Source organism: Trichomycterus rosablanca, chromosome 1, assembly GCF_030014385.1.
Source record: "Trichomycterus rosablanca isolate fTriRos1 chromosome 1, fTriRos1.hap1, whole genome shotgun sequence".
Taxonomy (NCBI): Eukaryota; Metazoa; Chordata; class Actinopteri; order Siluriformes; family Trichomycteridae; genus Trichomycterus; species Trichomycterus rosablanca.
Genome location: NC_085988.1, coordinates 46,100,942 through 46,121,714, shown reverse-complemented (window position 1 = coordinate 46,121,714; position 20,773 = coordinate 46,100,942). Strand labels below are relative to the sequence as shown.

The following is a 20,773-nucleotide window of genomic DNA, read 5'->3' as shown; positions in this document are numbered from 1 at the left end:
AGTTTGGGAGACCAGACAGACTCATCTGCGATTCCTCCCGGTGATAGATTGTGTAGTGTGTGACCCCATATCGCTGATCAGTCGTGTAGTGTGAAATCCACAACGACTTAAAAGACTCCCGACTACAAGAGATCTGGTTGTGTAGTGTGAACTGTACAGCGACCTGACAGCTCCGAAAGTCATGTAGTGTAGTGACCCCTATCGCCCGATCAGTCGTGTAGTGTGAAATCCACAACGACTTAAAAGACTCCTGACTACAAGAGATCTGGTTGTGTAGTGTGAACTGTACAGCGATCTGACAGCTCCGAAAGTTGTGTAGTGTAGTGACCCCTATCGCTGATCAGTCGTGTAGTGTGAAATCCACAACGACTTAAAAGACTCCTGACTACAAGAGATCTGGTTGTGTACTGTGAACTGTACAGCGATCTGACAGCTCCGAAAGTCGTGTAGTGTAGTGACCCCTATCGCCGATCAGTTGTGTAGTGTGAAATCCACAACAACTTAAAAGACTCCCGACTACAAGAGATCTAGTTGTGTAGTGTGAACTGTACAGCGATCTGACAGCTCCGAAAGTCATGTAGTGTAGTGACCCCTATCGCCCGATCAGTCGTGTAGTGTGAAATCCACAACAACTTAAAAGACTCCCGACTACAAGAGATCTAGTTGTGTAGTGTGAACTGTACAGCAATCTGACAGCTCCGAAAGTCATGTAGTGTAGTGACCCCTATCGCCGATCAGTTGTGTAGTGTGAAATCCACAACGACTTAAAAGACTCCCGACTACAAGAGATCTAGTTGTGTAGTGTGAACTGTACAGTGACCTGACAGCTCCGAAAGTCATGTAGGGTAGTGACCCCTATCGCCGATCAGTTGTGTAGTGTGAAATCCACAACGACTTAAAAGACTCCCGACTACAAGAGATCTCGTTGTGTAGTGTGAACTGTAGAGCAATCTGACAGCTCCGAAAGTTGTGTAGTGTAGTGACCCCTATTGCCCGATCAGTCGTGTAGTGTGAAATCCACAACGACTTAAAAGACTCCCATCTACAAGAGATCTAGTTGTGTAGTGTGAACTGTACAGCAATCTGACAGCTCTGAAAGTCGTGTAGTGTAGTGACCCCTATCGCTGATCAGCTGTGTAGTGTGAAATCCACAACAACTTAAAAGACTCCCGACTACAAGAGATCTAGTTGTGTACTGTGAACTGTACAGCGACCTGACAGCTCCGAAAGTCATGTAGGGTAGTGACCCCTATCGCCGATCAGTTGTGTAGTGTTAAATCCACAACGACTTAAAAGACTCCCGACTACAAGAGATCTAGTTGTGTAGTGTGAACTGTACAGCTCCGAAAGTCATGTAGTGTGAACTTGGCATTAGCGTCCTCAGGCCATTTAAACTGCAGCATGCTAGATAACATCTCCCTCTGAGTACTAACAATGGTCAAGCCCAAATTTGCAAATAAATGTACACCTTTATACAAATTAAAAATCAATTTGAATTTATTTACTTTTGAAAAGAACAAATGTAGTTGTGCCGCACTGAATGATGGGATTGCCTTCACCGCTAACGAATCATCGGATGCTCCCTCGTCATTCAGTCAGTTTACAGCTTAGAATTGAGGCACCTTAGTAGGCAGCATATAAAGGCATGTAAGGATTTAGACAGCCTTCTTCTTGGTGGCGTAATTAGGATGACATAAAATGCTGTCTGTGTAGAGGTTTTCAGACAGACCCTATGTGTATCTGTTTTTTAATGGTTTTAAAGTACTCACCGTGACAAATATGCAATAACAGTGGTAACACAAAAAAGGGGCAAGTACTTTTTACACCACTTTGGGTCTTGTAATTTCCATATGAGAGTTAAAAAAGCAAATTGGAGGAGATAAAGAGATTTGATTCATACATGACTCCAACTGAACATGACCAAAGTTTGCAATTTAAGCTACAACACAAGCAAGATTTCTTCTATTTTTCTACAAAAAGCACAAAATAAATACCATGTTCATGAAAAAAATATATGAATGAATATATTGCTCACTGCTAGGCTGAAATGAGCACGGAAACAGGAAAAGAGTTGGTGTGTCTTACCCTGCTGAGTTTGTGCTCAGATTTAGTGCAGGCATCCATGAAGGTCTGTGCAATGACCGACAACGAGGCGTCAACCACTTCTGTTACATGAACATCAAAGATGAAATGAGGGTTCTTCAAAATGTTTACCCAGAACCTTAGAGGAAGACTGTAGAGAGCGAGAGAGAGAGAGAGAGAGAGAGAGAGAGAGAAAGAGAGAGAGAGTTGACCTTAACAGTTCAGACAATAAAACCTAATCAACAGTCCAAGCAGCGTTTGCAACTCCCAACAGGCTTGATATGGCAAATTGCTCAGATGCAGGAAGTTGTGAGGGGATTTAATAAATCTGGCTCAGCTGAATGCAGCAGAGCTCATCAGCTCTCCAGATCCAATGCCTGCAGTCACATAAAAAAGAACTCTGAATGCCCTTGGTAAATAAAAAAATCCATATTTATCATTGATCTAAGTGCATCCCAACTGTACTGGAAAATTACACAGTTTCTTTGTGCTTTAACAGGACTAAACAAATATACATGGGAGTTGATTTTACATTTTTGGGAAGATATGGCTAGCATGTGCTTCCTCCAAGACACACAAAGTTATCCACCGCTTTTTTATGGAACTCATTTAATTCGGCAGTTCAGCATACTTGGTGTAGAGTGCCACCTGCCCTAACCTAAACACAAGCTTACAGATGCTTGATATTGCATATCAATGGGAGGGAATATAATCTTTCTCATGCTGAGAGGTGAGCCAGATCCCTGCCGTTGATGGCTTACGGCATCAACTTAAAACAGAACAAAATGTAAAATACATTTCACTCACTTAATGTTAACACTATTCACCACGATAAATAGCATGCCCCATGTTAAAAGATAAACTCTGATCAAAAGTCTGCCATAAAAGCAAAAGCATGGCACTTTACTTCTAATAATTTTTACTGAAGGTCCTAAAACTGTCAGCTGAAAGCGTTTATCATGAAGAGGACCGAAAGTGATAAAGATTTTGCCCTGGAAAAGCATATGAACAAACTTGAAAAGTTATCATACAGGCTTGTTAAAGTGTTACATCATGTTAGGTTGAAAGATGCAAAACAATTGATTTTCAGGGCTACTGCTTGACAATTTGTTTAACACAATTTGCTACTGATGTGGCAATGCTTTTGTCACTTTTCGAGCTTTATGCATCTCTAAAACACATTTTCAGAAGTCTTCTAAACGTTTTTTGCCTTGAGGCATGGTCCACACTGACTAATCTCTCTTGAGAACAGATTTGTCAGCAACCAGACTTGTTTGCCTTTATTTACCAGGCCTGTGAAAACCTGAACTTCCAATCTGTTCTCCTTTATTGGAACCACTTTAGCCTATTAGTTCTTAGAGACATCATTAACACAAAGGTTCACTTAATTTTTCATCCTGCACTGTATATACACCCATATGTGGGTGTAAACATTAGGACCACCCATCTGATATGCTCTCAAAATCTTCGGCATTTAGTGGAAGCTTTTATCCAAAGCCACTTACCGTTGTGACAGTATACAATCTAAGCAATTGAGGGTTAAGGGCCGTGCTCAAAGGCCCAACAGTGGCCACCTGGCAGTAGTGGGGTTTGAACCGGCAACTTTCTGATTAGTGGTCCAGTACCTTAACCACTAACAGGTCCTTTAACTTCTGTAGGTTGCAAGGTAAGACAAAGCCTAATACTGATGATGAATTACAATGTGCCAGTGTGTCAATAAAAACAAAAGAAATTGCAATTATTATATTATTTATAATATAAGTTATTATAATTTATGTAATTGTAAACAAGACATGTTAAATAAATTGGCAAGAGAATGAATATATCACAAATACTTGTATATATCTTGCATATGACAGCCCAGTTAGAGATTCCTATCTTTTTTAATTAACCAGGTACTTAATTACCATCATGTTTGCTTAGCTGTTTGGTGCATTATTATTTTTCTTTCAGGAGAGGTCTCTGCTGGATTAACACAACAAAACAAGCGCGTGAAGTCAGCGCTCTAACGATATTACACATCATCCTCACTCCTTACACTGCTCCAATCGGCGCCGGTCTGGCCGCAGCGCCAACAGCTCATCAGCAGGAATAAATAAACCCAAAGCTGATGTTAATTAATGCAGCATCCTCCCACAAGAGAATTAAATTAGCTGAATATAAAATAGCAGGTCACACTCCTGCAGGACCAGAGGGAGAGTGTGGATGCGCAGATATGTTACAGAAAGGTAATTCAAAGACCCACAGTAAATCATAGACATTGAAATCTTGGGATCATTCCTTGGTTCTTTTTGGTGGTTTTAAAATTTCTGTAATATTATGGAACTTTGACATTGGCCTCCTTCATCCTTATTGTTCATTATGATTAACTACAGCTACAGACTTCTTACTGCTTATACACTGCCTGGCCAAAAAACAGGTCACCACCTGGATTTAACTAAGCAAATAGGCAAGAGCCTCCCATTGGATAATTACTGCATGGGTGATTATGTTTCAGCTGGCAACAAGTTATTTAACCCCTAACTGATGCAGTGAGTAGCTTCTCATTTGTTAAACAACCATGTGGAAAGACATCCTGTGGTCGTGGAAAAGATGTTGATCTGTTTCAGAAGGGTCAAATTATTGGCATCAAGCAGAGAAAACATCTAAGGAGATTGCTGAAACTACTAAAATCGGGTTAAGAACTGTCCAACGCATTATTAAAAAGTGGAAGGACAGTGGGGAAACATCATCTTCGAGGAAGGAATGTGGTCGGAAAAAAATCTTGAATGATCGTGATCGACGATCACTTAAATGTTTGGTGAAATCAAATGGTAGAAAAACTACAGTAGAACTCAGGGATGTTTAATAGTGAAAGTAAGAGCATTTCCACATGCACCATGAGAAGGGAATCCAAGGAATTGGGACTAAACAGCTGTGTAGCCTTAATAAAACCACTTGTCAGTGAGGCTAACCGGAAAAGACGGCTTCAATTTGCTAGGAAGCATAAAGATTGGACTCTGGAGCAATGGAAGAAGGTCATGTGGTCTGATGAGTCCAGATTTACCCTGTTCCAGAGTGATGGGTGCATCAGGGTAAGAAGAGAGGCGGCTGAAGTGATGCACCCATCATGCCTAGTGCCTACCGTACAAGCCTGTGCTATGATCTGGGGTTGCTGCAGTTGGTCAGGTCTAGGTTCAGCAACGTTATGTGCCCAAAGAATGAGGTCAGCTGACTACCTGAATATACTGAACCACCAGGTTATTCCATCAATGGATTTTTTCTTCCCTGATGGCACGGGCATATTCCAAGATGACAATGCCAGGATTCATCGGGCTCAAATTGTGAAAGAGTGGTTCAGGGAGCATGAGACATCATTTTCACACATGGATTGGCCACCACAGAGTCCAGACCTGAACCCCATTGAGAATCTTTGGGATGTGCTGGAGAAGACTTTGCACAGTGGTCCAAATCTCCCATCATCAATACAAGATCTTGGGGGAAAAATTAATGCAACTCTGGACAAAAATAAATGTTGTGAAATTGCAGAAGCTTGTGGAAACGATGCCACAGCGAATGCATGCCGTAATCAAATCTAAAGGCGGTCCAACCAAATATTAGAGTGTGTGACCTTTTTTTTGGCCAGGCAGTGTATGTTCTTATTAAAAAAGCTAATTTGGCTTAATTGTAAAGTTGCATAAACCACAAAACTGGTAATTGTGATGATAACCGAATGTTTGACACATACAGTGCAATTACATCACAAACTGCTGGTGTAAATACAAGGCAACTGGTCCCCACACTCTCCCAGGAGCTTCCATTTTTATCCAAAAAATGTTCTATCACTGAAACCCAGAGAAAGAACAGCCCACACAGCCACACTTGCCTGTTGGTCTTCCAGATGTGTAACGTCTCTTCATCCACATTTTCGTGTTTTAAGGCCTGCTCATCCAGAAAGTCGAAAAAGTATTTAACAGCAGGCGGCACCTCGGTTCCTGAACAGAGAACACTGCGGAAGAAGTCATCCACGAACTGCTGCAGCGTCCCCTAAAACACACACATTCGTGCAAAATACATGCTGTAAACACAAATCGGGCCACACTGCTCACTTAATAACAAATAACCTATATGTTCAGATAGAATTCTTCTTATATTTTTGCATTTTTCCTGCATTTCTTCCAATCTAATAATTGCCAGTTACCTGCTTATACCACCCTCATGATGACCAAGGAGACTCAAGACTCCTACAAAGAGTGCATCTTTTCACCTGCCAGTGACAGAGTCTTCCAGAAAGCCATACTGTGTACAGAGGGACACACTACAGGGGTGTGTTCGAAAACCTAGTGAGCTCTCTACATAGACAGCACTTTACATCATCCTACGCGCTTCCGAGAAGAAGGCTGTTCGAATTCTTAGATACCTTAAAATGCTGCCTAGTAAGGCACCTTACATTTGACAGTATTTGGACTGAATAATGAGGGAGAATCCAAAGCTTCCTTAGAGGTGAAGGCAATCCCAGCATTCCATGCATTTCCCATAAAAAATTACAAATATGGCGGACGGATGTGGAGCAACGAGTGGAGTTCTTTTCAAATGTAAATAAATTATTATTGATTGTTAATTTGTATAAATGTGTGTCATTTATTTGTATTCGGGCTCATTCGGGCTTGTCAGTGACAATTCAACCATTTTCAGTACACGTGAGATGTTAGTTGACATGCTAGCCGTTGTGCCACCTCATCCCATTTTTCGAATGGCATGAGGCTAACCTCTGTTAGCTTGGCAAGCAAAAACTGATGGAATCACTGCAATCGCTTTTTAAATAGCGCGTCCAAATAACTTATGAGTCTTATGAGTCGATGTCTTATTAGAATTCTCTCTACTTAGAAAGCCGCCTATGTAGGCAGTAGAGAGCAAGGCAACTCGCTAGGTTTTTGAACAGACCCTATGAATTTTGTGTATACCCCACCACTAGTGCAGACAGAGTTCACAGTTACATTACATTACATCAAGAAAACAAACTACACAAACACAAATGAGGTTTTAGCTTTTATTTATACCCACACAGCTAACTGACCCCCAAACAAACAAATGCCTCTCAACCATAAACACAACCAGAGCTAAATGCCCCTTAGTCGTAAATACTTTCTGCAGTAAAACTCATTTTCTTGGCTGATAAACGTGAAATATCTACTGGAATTGTCCATGTCACAATGGATGAATGTTTTTAGATAATGTACCGTATAATGCCCCCAGCACCATTTGCAGAACCAAAGACATCCCTTGGTAAACCAATAGTTTATCACTCAATGCATTTGAATATATTGATATAATATTACAAAAAATTATAAATAAATACTTTTCACTATATGATTTGAGATAAAAACATCTTTGTTTATGCTAATTAACATGTTATTACGCATGTCTGTTATATGTGTCATTTCAGCTTTCTTAACCCTAACCCTAACCCTAACCCTTCAGAAGTTTCTCTAATGCTGAATATTACTTTATTGTTCTTAGCTGTTCGGGGGTGTCATCTATTGTGTGTCTATTTGCTTCATGTAGTTTGTTGGTCTGGTATCTGTTCCACATGGTTTGCCATTTGTCTTTGATGTACGAGTTTATTATAGGTTTGACATGCGTTGGTAGGATCTGGTACTTTGCTTCTGGTTTGCATGTGTTTTTTTTGCTGCTTGATTTGCTCTCTTGTTGCCCGGGAGCCCACTGTGTCCTAGTATCCAGCATAATATGATGTTATGATTCTGTTTCCTGGGAGAGTATACTTTGTGTGGGATAGCTATGATGGATGGATGGTGGGCTTTAGTGCCTTGAGTGCATGTAAGCAGGATTATGAGTCTGTACATCTGTACATCAGCCATCTGTGTATATAGGGATGTGTAAAGTGAACCTTTCTTTGATGTAGAACTTCTGTTGATATGTGATCGGGTGGGTGGTGCAGCTCTGATTTCTTGCTATGGAAGATGTCCGTGACTATAGTTATCTGTTTGAGGTCCCAGGTAGGAATAGTACAAAGGTGTGTTCTAGCAATGCTATGCAAATTTATGTCTAGTTTTAGTTATGTCTAGTCCAAGGGGCCTGATAAAATTGTGTTTGGCTTTGTATTGAAGTTGATTCTGAGGGTGGAAGACTGCAGAGTATACTGAGTTGAGCTGGGTGGTCTTTAGTTTGGTCACATACTGTAGGATTATTTTCTGCTGTCTACTCTTCAGTGACAATTAATTTGTCATAGATAATGTGCCAATATTTAAGTCAGAATCTTATGAGGGTTCTATATATCCTCAATAGTAGCTGCTGATCTGCTCCCCATTTGGTTCTTGCAGGTACTTTTATGATATCCAGGCTCTTAAATCATCTGTTTTTAACAGCTAGATATGTAAAATGAAAGAGAATTTAATGTCCATGAGTCCCAATATCCTTGTTTCCTGTATGACCTTGATGGGGTCCGGTTTAGGTATAGTCTTAAGTAAACAGAAGTATCCAAGAAAGATTGTATCCATTAAGAATTGACCACCAGTAGATCTTATTTATGCTTAGCTTTAACTGATGGTCCATAATACTCTTTGTAGCCGATGCAGATGTTGTCTACATAAAGTGTTTGGTGGGATTGTATTTGCAATGCTGTTTATCTTTATATTAAACAGAGTAACAGATAGAATGCTTCCTGGTGGGAGTCCCATTTCTTGAGTATGCATTTTTAAGAGGGTGTTATTGATTCTGACTTTGATTAGTCTATTCTCTAGGAAGTTGGAAATAAAGGTTGATAGCCTGTCTCTAAAGCCCATTTGGTGTGAATCTTTTTTTGTAGCATATGCCTTTAATAGCTCAAAAATATGGATATGACATGTCTCTAACAAAAAGTTTACAATCTGACTAGGTTATCTGTTGTGCTTCTTCCTGTCTGGAATCCACTCTGACATGATTAATCTTGTCAAGTAGCCAGACAAGGTGATTGTTGACCTTCCTATTTAAGTTTTCAGAGACAACTAGTCAATGCTACTGGTCGGTAGTTGTTTGGATTGCCTGTTTTTGTCCTGGCTTAACAGGATTAAGGTTGCTTCTTTCCATAATAGAGGTATCTTCTTCCCTGCTGTCCAGATTTGGTTATACTTGTATACAATTCATTTTAATTATATACAATTACAATTGGTTACAATTCCTTAATTTCCTTTGGGATAAATAAGTCTGTCTGTCAGTCTGTCTGTCAGTCTGTCTATCTGTCTGTCTGTCTATATATCTATTTAGCTGTCTTTCTATTTAGCTGTCTATCTAGCTGTCTGTCTGTCTGTCCATTTAGCTATCTATCTATTTAGCAATCTGTATGTCTATCTATCTATCTATCTGTCTGTCTGTCTGTCTGTCTGTCTGTCTGTCTGTCTGTCTGTCTATCTGTCTATCTGTCTGTCTATCTGTCTGTCTATCCATCTGTTTAGCTGTCTGTCTGTCTGTCTATCTATCTATTTAGCTATCTATCTATCTGTCTGTCTATCCATCTATCTATCTATCTGTCCGTCCGTCTGTCCATCCATCCATCTATCCATTTAGATATCTATCTGTCTGTCTGTTTAACTACCTAAATATCTATCTATCTATTTAGCTATCTGTCTGTCTGTCTGTCTGTCTGTCTGTCTGTCTGTCTATCTATCTATCTATCTATCTATCTATCTATCTATCTATCTATATGTCTGTCTGTCTGTCTGTCTGTCTGTCGGATAGGAGGGTCGTGGAGCTGTGTGGAAGGTACTTTTGCTAGTAGATTCAGTCTGGTCTGACTACTGTGATGGTTTCAAATTCAAGTAAGAGATTCTGTGCCAAGGAGTTACTTTCAAATGCTTCTGCTAGCAGGTTTGCTAAGTCTACTTTTGTGGTGAATATTTTGTCTTGTTGACTAATGTGCTGTATTTGAATCCCCTTCGAATTACCTTCGCTTTCATTCTGCATATTAAATCCCAGATCTTCGTTGTTGGTGTGTTTACCATTAATTTTGATACATAATCCCTTAAGCTTTGTGTTTTAGCTGCATTTATCACTATTCGGGCTTGTGCTAGGATTATATTGAGTTTGTTTAAATTCTCTGTTGTTGAGAGATTGTTAAAGTGCCTTACTGCTCTTTTGTGTGTGTTTATTGCTTTCCTGCACTTTTCAGTAAATCAGGGGTTGTGTCCTCTACTTGTTTTTATGGAGGTTTTTGAAATAGTTTTGTCTGCTATTGATTTCTGGGTGCCTGTAAAACATTTAACCAATTCTTGCGTCTGGTTTGGCTCTCTACTCAGCTGCAGTTCTGGAAGGCACACTAGTCAGTCCTTTTTAGCTTCTGATATTGGATTCTTTGTTGTATTTCTGTTTCTTTCTGATTACAATTGGGAAGTGGATAATGTGCCTTCTTTTGATAAGGTCAACTATGAGGGTGTGTGACACTTGTTTCTGCTTTAGGCCGACGTCTCTTTAATGTCTCTCTTATGCATTTTTGGTCTGTTCTTGGTTAAAGAATAATGTTTTTGTCTTATTGTTTTTTTTTTTTTTTTTTGTAAAATATTTTCTTTCTCCCCTTTATCTCACTTTTAGCATGTCCAATTGCCCGATTGCGTCATGCTTCCTTTCCACCGATGCCGATCCCTGTTCTGATTGAAGAGAACAAAGCTAACCCACGCCCCCTCTGACACGTGGGGACTCTTTTCTCATCTCTGTGCAGGTGCCATCAGTCAGCCAGCAGAGGTCGTAATTGCACCGGTCATGAGAGAGAAACCCCATCCGGCTTAGTCCCGCCCATCTGAACAACAGGCCAATCGTTGTTCATGTGGCCGCTCAGCCTTAGCCGGCAGGCAGAGCTGAGATTCAATACGATGTATTTCAGATCCCAGCTCTGGTTCCAGAATGTGTTTTTTTTACCGCTGCGCCACCTGAGCGGCCTTTTTGTCTTATTTGAATTGATCTTGTTCGGTTTTTGGGGCTTCTGTTTGGATTTGGGTTACCATAGGTGTAGTCTTTGAGAGGGAACTGAGTTTTTCTGGACAGATAGTTGGCTATGATTTGTCCTTATCAATTGATTTAGTTCACTTTACTAATTAGAGAGTTACAAATTAGAGAGTTTTGCAACAAATTTTCATGCCTCTGGGTAAATAATTTTGGATTTCTGGATTTCATTTTCTTTTATCCTGGTTTGACAAACTTTTGAGGCAGCATTATGTGATTCTCCACAGTTTCTGCACTTTGCTGGCTTCTGCCTATTTCATCTGACCTATTGTCAAATCCTTCCTTCCCACAGTTGCAGTAAATCACATAGCTTTTGTATAAAGCTGACCCAAGTTCAAACTTCTGACATTTAAAGCACCTTACTGGGGTTAGGGATATGTGGGTCAACATTTTGTTTGTGATATCCTATTGTACTTTTAGTTGGTGGTTGGGGTTTATTAAAAGTTCAAATAAACATGTTTGTTTTAATCAGCTGTTCAACATCCGTCATGTCTTGGGGTGCTACTACTTTCTTCTTTATCCATATCTGCCAGGTCCCTGTTGACACTTGTTTACTGCTACTGAAAGATGGATGTGGAAAGGCTTTAATGAGGATGCCTGCAAAGCCCTTAGTGCTTAATAGGTTATCGACTTGAACCTTTTTTAGACATTCTACCAGTATTTACCCTGATCTTAAATTTTTTTTTCACAGTCCCAGCAATTACTGAAATGCCTTTCTGGATGAAGAAAGGTGGAGGCTTGGTGAGCGACATATCTTCTGACAGACACTACTAGTAAAACTAGTCATTAAGTCTTGCTCCTTGTTCATTAGGTCTTGTAAGTTTTATAAGTGCTCATTCCTCTCTCCATCCTCTTTGCCCAACAATAGGGTGCACGGAGGGCTATAGGAATGGTATACTCAAACATTAGCTGTTATTGTCGCTTGATTGACCCTGAGCCAGCACCTTCTGGAGATCTCATGAGAGACACAACCCAGGTCAGGTCTTGAGCAGACCTCCTGTCTATGTGAAGTAAGAGTCAAAGTATTGTGCTGGGGATATGGTCACCACTCCTGTCAAGTACCACGATCTCTTCTTCCACAGACACAGGTTGCACCTCATGGCAAACAAGGGAACATACACTGATCAGCCATAACATTAAAACCACCTCCTTGTTTCTACACTCACTGTCCATTTTATCAGCTCCACTTACCATATAGAAGCACTTTGTAGTTCTACAATTACTGACTGTAGTCCATCTATTTCTCTGCATACTTTTTTAGCCTGCTTCCACCCTGTTCTTCAATGGTCAGGACCCCAACAGGACCACCACAGAGCAGGTATTATTTAGGTTGTGGATCATTCTCAGCACTGCAGTTACAATGACATGGTGGTGGTGTGTTAGTGTGTGTTGTGCTGGTATAAGTGGATCAGACACAGCAGCACTGCTGGAGTTTTTAAATACTGTGTCCACTCTCTGTTCACTCCATTAAACACTCCTACCTAGTTGATCCACCTTGTAGATGTAAGTCAGAGACGATCGCTCATATATTATTGCTGTTTGAGTTGGTCATCTTCTAGACCTTCATCAGTGGTCACAGGACGCTGCCCATGGGGCGCTGTTGGCTGGATATTTTACGTTGGTGGATTATTCTCATTCCAGCAGCGACAGTGAGGTGTTTTAAAACTCCATCAGCGCTGCTGTGTCTTATCCACTCATACCAGCACAACACACATTAACACACCACCACCATGTCAGTGTCACTGCAGTGCTGAGAATGACCCATCACCTAAATAATACCTGCTCTGTAGTGATCCTGGGAGAGTCCTGACCATTGAAGAACAGCATGAAAGGGGGCTAACAAAGCATGCAGAGAAACGGATGGACTACAGTCAGTAATTGTAGAACAACAAAGTGCTTCTATGTGGTAAGTGGAGCTGATAAAATGGACAGTGAGTGTAGAAACAAGGAGGTGGTTTTAATGTTATCGCTTATCGGTGTATACAGTGTTTTCTGTTTATATTGTAAGTAAAATGTCAAATGACATTGTAAATTTATATTATTAAATCAAAACAAAAGTGGTTAATCCTCACTGTATTACTCATTTTAATAAATTCATATCTTGCATTCGTCTATACACAGAAGCATATCTTTATTATGAAATTTAATGTGCTTATGGGCGGCACGGGGGCTCGGTGGGTAGCACTACCACCTCACAGCAAGAAGGTCCTGGGTTCAATCCCCAGGCGGGGCGGTCTAGGTCCTTTCTGTGCAGAGTTTGCATGTTCTCCCCGTGTCTGCATGGGTTTCCTCCGGGAGCTCCGGTTTCCTCCCACAGTCCAAAAACATGCAGTCAGGTTAACGGGCGAGTGCTGGAGCCTATCCCAGCTTTTTTCAATGGGTGCAAGGCACACAGTAACACCCTGGACGGGGTGCCAGTCCATCGCAGGGCAGGCACACGCACACACACACATATACACCTATAGTGCAATTCAGTGTCTTCAATTAACCTGACTGCATGTTTTTGGACTGTGGGAAGAAACCGGAGCTCCCGGAGGAAACCCATGCAGACACGGGGAGAACATGCAAACTCTGCACAGAAAGGACCTAGACCGCCCCGCCTGGGGATCGAACCCAGGACCTTCTTGCTGTGAGGTGGTAGTGCTACCCACCGAGCCCCCGTGCCGCCCATAAGCACATTAAATTTCATAATAAAGATATGCTTCTGTGTATAGACGAATGCAAGATATGAATTTATTAAAATGAGTACGTAGGAACATTATTCTGCCAGTCCTGCATTGTAAATGCAATATTAAATTATGAATATATATCCAGTTTCAGACATTATAAAGGCGGATTAAAAAAAACACATAACTGATATTTCATACACATTAATAATGCATTAGCAATAACGATGATGTTCTTAGCTTACCATATTTATCTGATTTGGGTGTTATTAAGCGTGCCTAAATTAGTCATAAGGTCTGACATAATGGACATTTCTGATATTTAATTGCGTGGGAATCATACTGTGAAAATGTCAGCTCATCACAAGCCCTGCATACTCAACAATAAGGCATGCTAATTTTTATGTGTTGAATATCTGACTTACTCACTCATGCACTCCTGCCTTGAAAACATATTGATTTATGCTAAGAGCTAGATGGACTGGAGCACATGCAGTCTCCAGCAGTGACCCCCCTTCTGTTTACTTTGCTGGGTTATGAAGGCTTCAGTTAATGCAAGCCAGGCTGAAACGTGCCCTAATTGCTAAATTTCCTGCTAAGCAAATTAAAATACACAAGACAGCCGATCACACAGGAGTACATTAACACAACCTGGACAGATGGCAAAATGTAAGCCTCAGTCCCAAGAAGCATTAAGACATATAAGAACATTTGCCACTGAAGCAGAGAATTGCCACTGAGCCTGCTTCATTAAGACTGAAGCGGCAAATGGCATTTTTTCACCTGAGGGTTTAATGCAGTCCCATTTCCAGCAGAAAGCTGATATTATATCTCCACAGTGGGTTCAACTGGATGTGTGTTTTTCTAATTTGGATATAGAGCCAGTGTTTACCTTGACTGAAAGCAGGCGAGTGAGATAGATCTCCGTGATGGCTTTAGTCATGGACTTATCCTTTATACTGCCTCTCTTCGATTTCACCTCGTCCAGCTCGTCTGCTGGCCGGACAAGATGGAACACTTTATCATCCTCCAGCAAGGCATTTCCTGTCAGGGGACAAAAGGGAGGTAGGTGTAGTGAGCAGGTATTGGTGTGCTTCATCTACATGTTGCATTTTGTGATATACCAGCGCATATAGAGCGATAATTAATCAGCAACCCTAGGCCAGATCCACATTGCTGAAACCTCCAGTATGCTTGATTAGCTAGCATAATCATATAACTAAACATCTGTGAACATCCCTCCTTGCTTAAAGGTGTATAAAAACAAAGATATGAGGGCAGTGGCGGCTCAGTGGTTAAAATGGAACAGTAATTGGTAAATTGCTGGTTCAGGCACCATCATTGCCAAGTTACCACTGTTACACCCTTAAACAATCCAACACTTTGGATAAAAGCACCTGCTATATGCTGTAATGTACACAGAAATACATTAAATCAATTACTTGCTTTTTAATTTGTGTCACAGTTTGGAAAGACCCTTTCCAGTTCCAGCATGACTGTGCCCTGTGGCCCTTCTGGGATCTATATAGACAGGGTTTGACACATTTGGTGTGGAGGAACACACTATACCCTTCGTATAAAGTTTTTAGTTTTAGTTTTGGCTGTTTTTCTACCTCAATAATGGTTACTGATAGTCAGTGACTGACTTCAAGGACACAGTTTTGACTAATGGGTGCAGACAAACTTCAAAATCTTTTGAAAAACCTTCCCAGAAAAGTGGAGACTGTTATAGCCACAGTAGTAGTACAAACGATTACAGAGCTTTAGGGCACAGGAGCAACATTTGGCAGCTTAGTGTCAATCAAAGGGTTAGGGTTAGGGTTAAGGCGGTCCTAGCAATCATACAGCAATTAAGTTAGTGTAACAGACTTTTCTGTGCTGTAGTGTGCTGATAATGTTTGATGTATGTGTTTAATTATTGAGTGCATTTTGTCCCTTTGGGGATTTCATAATCAATGGAAAAGCGCTTCTCTACACACGTGATCCTCTCTCTGTAGTCTGTGCTGCACCTCAAAAGAACAAGTCAGTAAAGTATTCTGCTTCTGATAGTTTGTCTATGTACAGTTTATTTCTTACTTTATAAACTCAGCAAACTATAAAGACGCTCGGTTACACTAGCAATCAGTTAGACAAAATGCCCAAGATGTCGAAATCTAAAGCAGCTAAAAACATGACTCAGGTAACTGAGTTTGGAAAACACCCAACCATTTCTCTGGGCGTGGAAGTGAGTGTGTCAAAACACGAACATCATTCAATTTATGAGTGTTATTTAATGACTGCCGTGAAATGAGGCTCTTTTTTCTTTAACAATATGTGAAATAAGCAATTTTTGAAAAACGAGGTTCGTAAAATTAAGCACTTTTTCTCATGAATTTAGTAGGACCCTATTTAAAACTAATTACATTTCAATACAAGTCACAAAGTGAACTTAATGAAAAAAGAAATAAAAAATGTATGGACGCCTCTAAACAAATAGAACCAGTTTTCAACTCACTTTCATGGTTGTCATGGTTTTTATGGTTTTGATGATATGACTGGTGTGTGTGAAAAACTCTGGAAAGGATCACCATGGCACTGTCTTGAACCTGAAAGCAGAGAACATGCAAGAGATTCAAAACAAATCTCAAGTTTACATGCACAGCTGCCAGGATGCTAGGTAGCTCCTGAAACATGACAAAGAGTTTTTGCAGGAGCGACACTTACATTGTAGTGTGCTAGTGTGTTGAGACGTCTCCATCTGCCCTCGTTCTGGGAGGTCAAATCAAGATCAGACAGGACATGCCCAGTGGACCCAGGGCGCCACTCTGTGGAGGGGGCAGACATATGTTTCTGAATATTGTAAAAGCTGAAATATAAATATTAATTCTGGAATATGGTTATAAAGTACACCCATGTGTTAACAGGTCAACATCAACTTTAGCCTGTTAGTGCCTTTTCAAAATGCACTGCTATGGAAATTATATATTATGTTTGATATCACCTGAATAATAGTATTTTGTTGCTTCTGCATTAAATACTTATAATTGTTAAATCCTTATGTGGCTGCTTGAGATGTGGCTGGGACAACACTTAGCACAGAATGTCGGTTCCAAAGTCCAACACCCAATGTCTAGTATAAAGATAGGGCCATAGCATCTGTTCGTTGTTCTTCTCCAGATACTCAGCTGTAAGAACCACAGATCGTGCCAATACATTTTATCTTTGTTTTCATATATCATCTCAGCTTATTTCTCCACGACAGTACCATGTTTGGCTTTAAGGTGAATGAATTCATTGAATTTATCAAATTATGCCCTTACTGTATACTATTGTTTACAAATCAAATTCCTAGAGTTGTTGATAGATAGATGGATATAGCAGCTCAAGATACACTATAGCAAAAAGTATTAAAGCACACAAGTATTAAAGTACACAAGTATTATTGTACAACTGCAGCAAATAGGCTATGGCGTGACGAGACACACGCAGAGATGTATAGCAAAATGTTTAAAAATAATAAAAGACCCAACAGGTTTGCACAAGACAAGACACACACATGGACTAAGCTAAATTGTAAGACTACTCTAAACACACAAGAAACCTGGCTAAACTATACTAAACCCTAAGCTAAGCTAAATGCTACACTAATTGCTAATTGCTGATCTAAACACACATGAACAAGCTAAACATGAAACCTATGCTAATGCTAAACACTAAACAAGATTTCTAAACATGAACATGACAAACCAAACTAACATGAGCAGGATAACCAAAGTCGTGACCAACAAACCAAAATCATGACCAGTCAAAGTCAAAATAGTTTTGGCTGAAGGATCCACAGCTGCTCCCTTAAATGCCCTGAGAATTACCTGCAATGAGGAGCAGCTGTGGATCATTAGCATCATTGACCAATCAGAATGATGGCGTAGGGTAGAATGAGGGGCGTAGGCTTGACAACAAACAAAAACCTCCTCAACCATGTGCTCCCAGAGACCAGGGCGTGGCATATACGCAAACTCTGGGAGCACAGAGAGGCTGCATTAGTGACAGCAACACTCTGTAATTAAATACATAGAATACAAAATGTAGTATCTAATATAAAACACTAGTAAAAAGTGTTGTTGCAGTAAATATTATCAGATGGGATATGTAATAAACTGTTGTAAGGTGCAGTAAATATTAACAGGAGTTAATAGATAGATATGCCAGATAGATATGTATTAAATAAAAAAAACATTATTGTTTTTATTTAATAAACCTGACATGCCCAGCTTTTTCACCCAGACGATAGACTATCTGGGAACAAAAATAACAACAAAAAAATTTATTTCTGGCACAAACATGCAACCCCAAAGGTAGTCAATTATCCTGCTACCAAAAACATCTGGCCGGCTGCTGTGGCATGGTCATCAAATGCAGAGCCTTAAGGCATAAAATAGAAATACACACTCATACACAGACACACAGAAACAATTCTCAGTTGCTTTCTTACCCAGACTGACACTTTCCACTTTGGGTCTCTGAGAGTAGGGCAGGTTTTTGTACACCTGTTCGATGATCTTCTCTTTCACCTGTGAGATGGTGTCACAGTCCAGCACCTTCACTGGTGTAATATCAGAACCCTCACCCTGCACCAGCACCTGTAGAGTCTAAACGCCCGGGTTTACATTATATTACGGTACTAAAAGCTAAGGTAATGAAATAAAGGATGTAACTTTAAACGTATAGGCAAGGATTCATATATAATTGATTAAAAACACACCCAGCACTTACCAGCATGGAGTACTCCACATCATCCCCCAGCAGGCCTGTGTCATTAAGTGTGTACTTGGCCTTCTTTACCTGCGCATCAACGGGACCTTTCTCTATCTGATGCTTTATGGCTCGGAAGAGTTTATACAGCGGTTCTCCTGCTGAGTCCTACAGATACAACAAACAAATGACAATTGTTATCAGTTTGCTGACACTCCCTTCTTACAGTGGATGCCATTTTATCCAAGGTAAACTGTTCACCATTCATTTTCCAATGAATCTTAACCAGGCTGTCAGTTCCTGCTTCTAGGAACTATCTGCGTAGCATGATGTTACCATTACCTTTATATTTAAGTAAAAATACTGCCACCTGTTACAGCCCAAAGAGAGCCATCTCCATATTTATTCATTTATTTATTCAGGGTCTGTTTTACCGGTGCTTTATCCTGATCAGAGTTGTAGTGGGTCTGATTCATTGGGCAGAAGGTAGGAAACATCCCGGACAGGTCGCCAGTCCATCACAGGGCAGACACACACACACTCACAGCTAAGGCAATGTCTAGTAGCTTCAATTAACCTGACTGCATGTCTTGGACTTGTGTGAGCAAAACAGAGCACCCAGAGGAATCCCATGCAGACACAGGGAAAACATGCAAACCCAAATGAAAAAGTTGACAGAGACCAGACCACCTGGGAATCAAACCCAGGCCCTTGTTGCTATGGTAAACAGCGCTACCCAGTAAGCCACCATGCCACCGCCAACTTCATATCAAAGAGTGCAATTTTAGAATGGACTGTTCAACAATCATTTCAAGTGTTCACATACTTTTTGCCATATAGCCATCACAGTAGATGTTGTGCATTGTGCGATACCTTTAAGAACTGATAGAGACAGATAGACATCCAGTTACACAGCATCCTCTCCACCACTGTCTCTGACCTTGAGGAAAAACACACACACACACACACACACACAAATACACACACATCAGTAATTGTTTGCCCTCTTACCTCTAAATACACCACATGTTAGTGATTAGCTACTAATGAACACTTATGGAGCAATCAGAGACGAGGATAATTACTCTGGATCAGTAACTGATTAAAAATTATAATTAAACAGACACAAAGTGGCAGTCCGGCAAATAACTTAATAAAATGTTGAACATGAAAAGACAGGATTAATGTTTATCTTCTATTTTACTTGGAACACGTCTGCTTAAGCTCTTAAGAAGCCGAAAGCAAAAAAGGTTTCTGACTCACAAAACAGTAAGCTCAAGATAAAATAGAAATACATTCTTTAAATATGTATGCATCGGGTTTAAAGTGATATAATCCTGTTTCATATATGTACAAACCCTATTTCGATGAATCTTTATTTAATCTTTGTTTATTTATTAATACAATCAGAAAGAAACATTTTTCAGTGTTTTAATGAGTCAATTTCATGTTTCATTTTGTTAATATTTGGAATTTGATGCCTGCAACACACTCCAAAAAAAAAGTCGGGGTGGAGGCATGATTATTAATGAATGCTTTTAAGGGTTTGGGTCCAATCTTGACAAAGGATGCAAGCCTAAGCTGAACACATGATCTCCAATAAATGGACCATCCAGATCAGAAACAAGTCCAGAAGCCAGGGTCTGTCATGGTATGGGGCTGTGTCAGTGCCCTCGGCAAAGGTCATTTACACTTCTGTGATAGCAGCATTAATGCAGAAAAGTACATTGAGATCTTAGAGCAACATATGCTGCCTTTAAGATGACATCTTTTTCAGGGACGTTCATGCATTTTTTAACAAAACAATGCAAAACCACATGCTGCAAGGATTTCAAAGACAGTTCTGACTTTTCCCCAACAGATAATGTGATAAATGGACAATTTTGAAATGACAAATGCGTCAACAACCCAGTACTGTTGCACACCTTAAAATGTGCTTGCAGGAAAGAATATGACAAAATAACAGCTGAACTACTTCATCACTTAGAATCCTCTGTGCCAAAACGTCTTTTAAGTGTTGTGAGAGGAATGGCAACATTACAAAGTGGTAAATGCTTTACTATCCAAAAATTTTTTTTGGAATGTGTTGCAGGCCTGAAATGCAGGAATGGATGTTTATTAATACATGAAACAAAGCTGACCAGATAAAACATGAAATATCTCAGGTTCATCCTGTCTGCAATGAAATAAAAGTCATAGTAAACTGCCCTAACCATTTCTGATTTGGGGTTATATTTACCAACAACATCATGCAAAATAAGCCTATATTAAGGAATCACCTGGTTAAGTTAATTACCTGGTCAGTCACTTTAATACCACACTGA

General features: G+C 40.2%; 1 protein-coding gene across 1 annotated transcript in view; it reads right to left on the bottom strand.

Moving 5' to 3' along the window:
• plxnb2b (plexin b2b) overlaps window positions 1-20,773 on the bottom strand; it is a 123,940-nt gene that overhangs the window by 6,472 nt on the left and 96,695 nt on the right. Inside the window, exons 24-31 of the mRNA XM_063004078.1 lie at window positions 19,323-19,389; window positions 18,471-18,617; window positions 18,190-18,346; window positions 16,422-16,522; window positions 16,213-16,303; window positions 14,611-14,762; window positions 5,948-6,108; window positions 2,086-2,233 (exon numbers count right to left, since the gene is read on the bottom strand). Of these exons, the coding sequence (XP_062860148.1) occupies window positions 2,086-2,233; window positions 5,948-6,108; window positions 14,611-14,762; window positions 16,213-16,303; window positions 16,422-16,522; window positions 18,190-18,346; window positions 18,471-18,617; window positions 19,323-19,389 (1,024 nt within the window). The remainder of the gene's footprint in view (window positions 1-2,085; window positions 2,234-5,947; window positions 6,109-14,610; window positions 14,763-16,212; window positions 16,304-16,421; window positions 16,523-18,189; window positions 18,347-18,470; window positions 18,618-19,322; window positions 19,390-20,773) is intronic.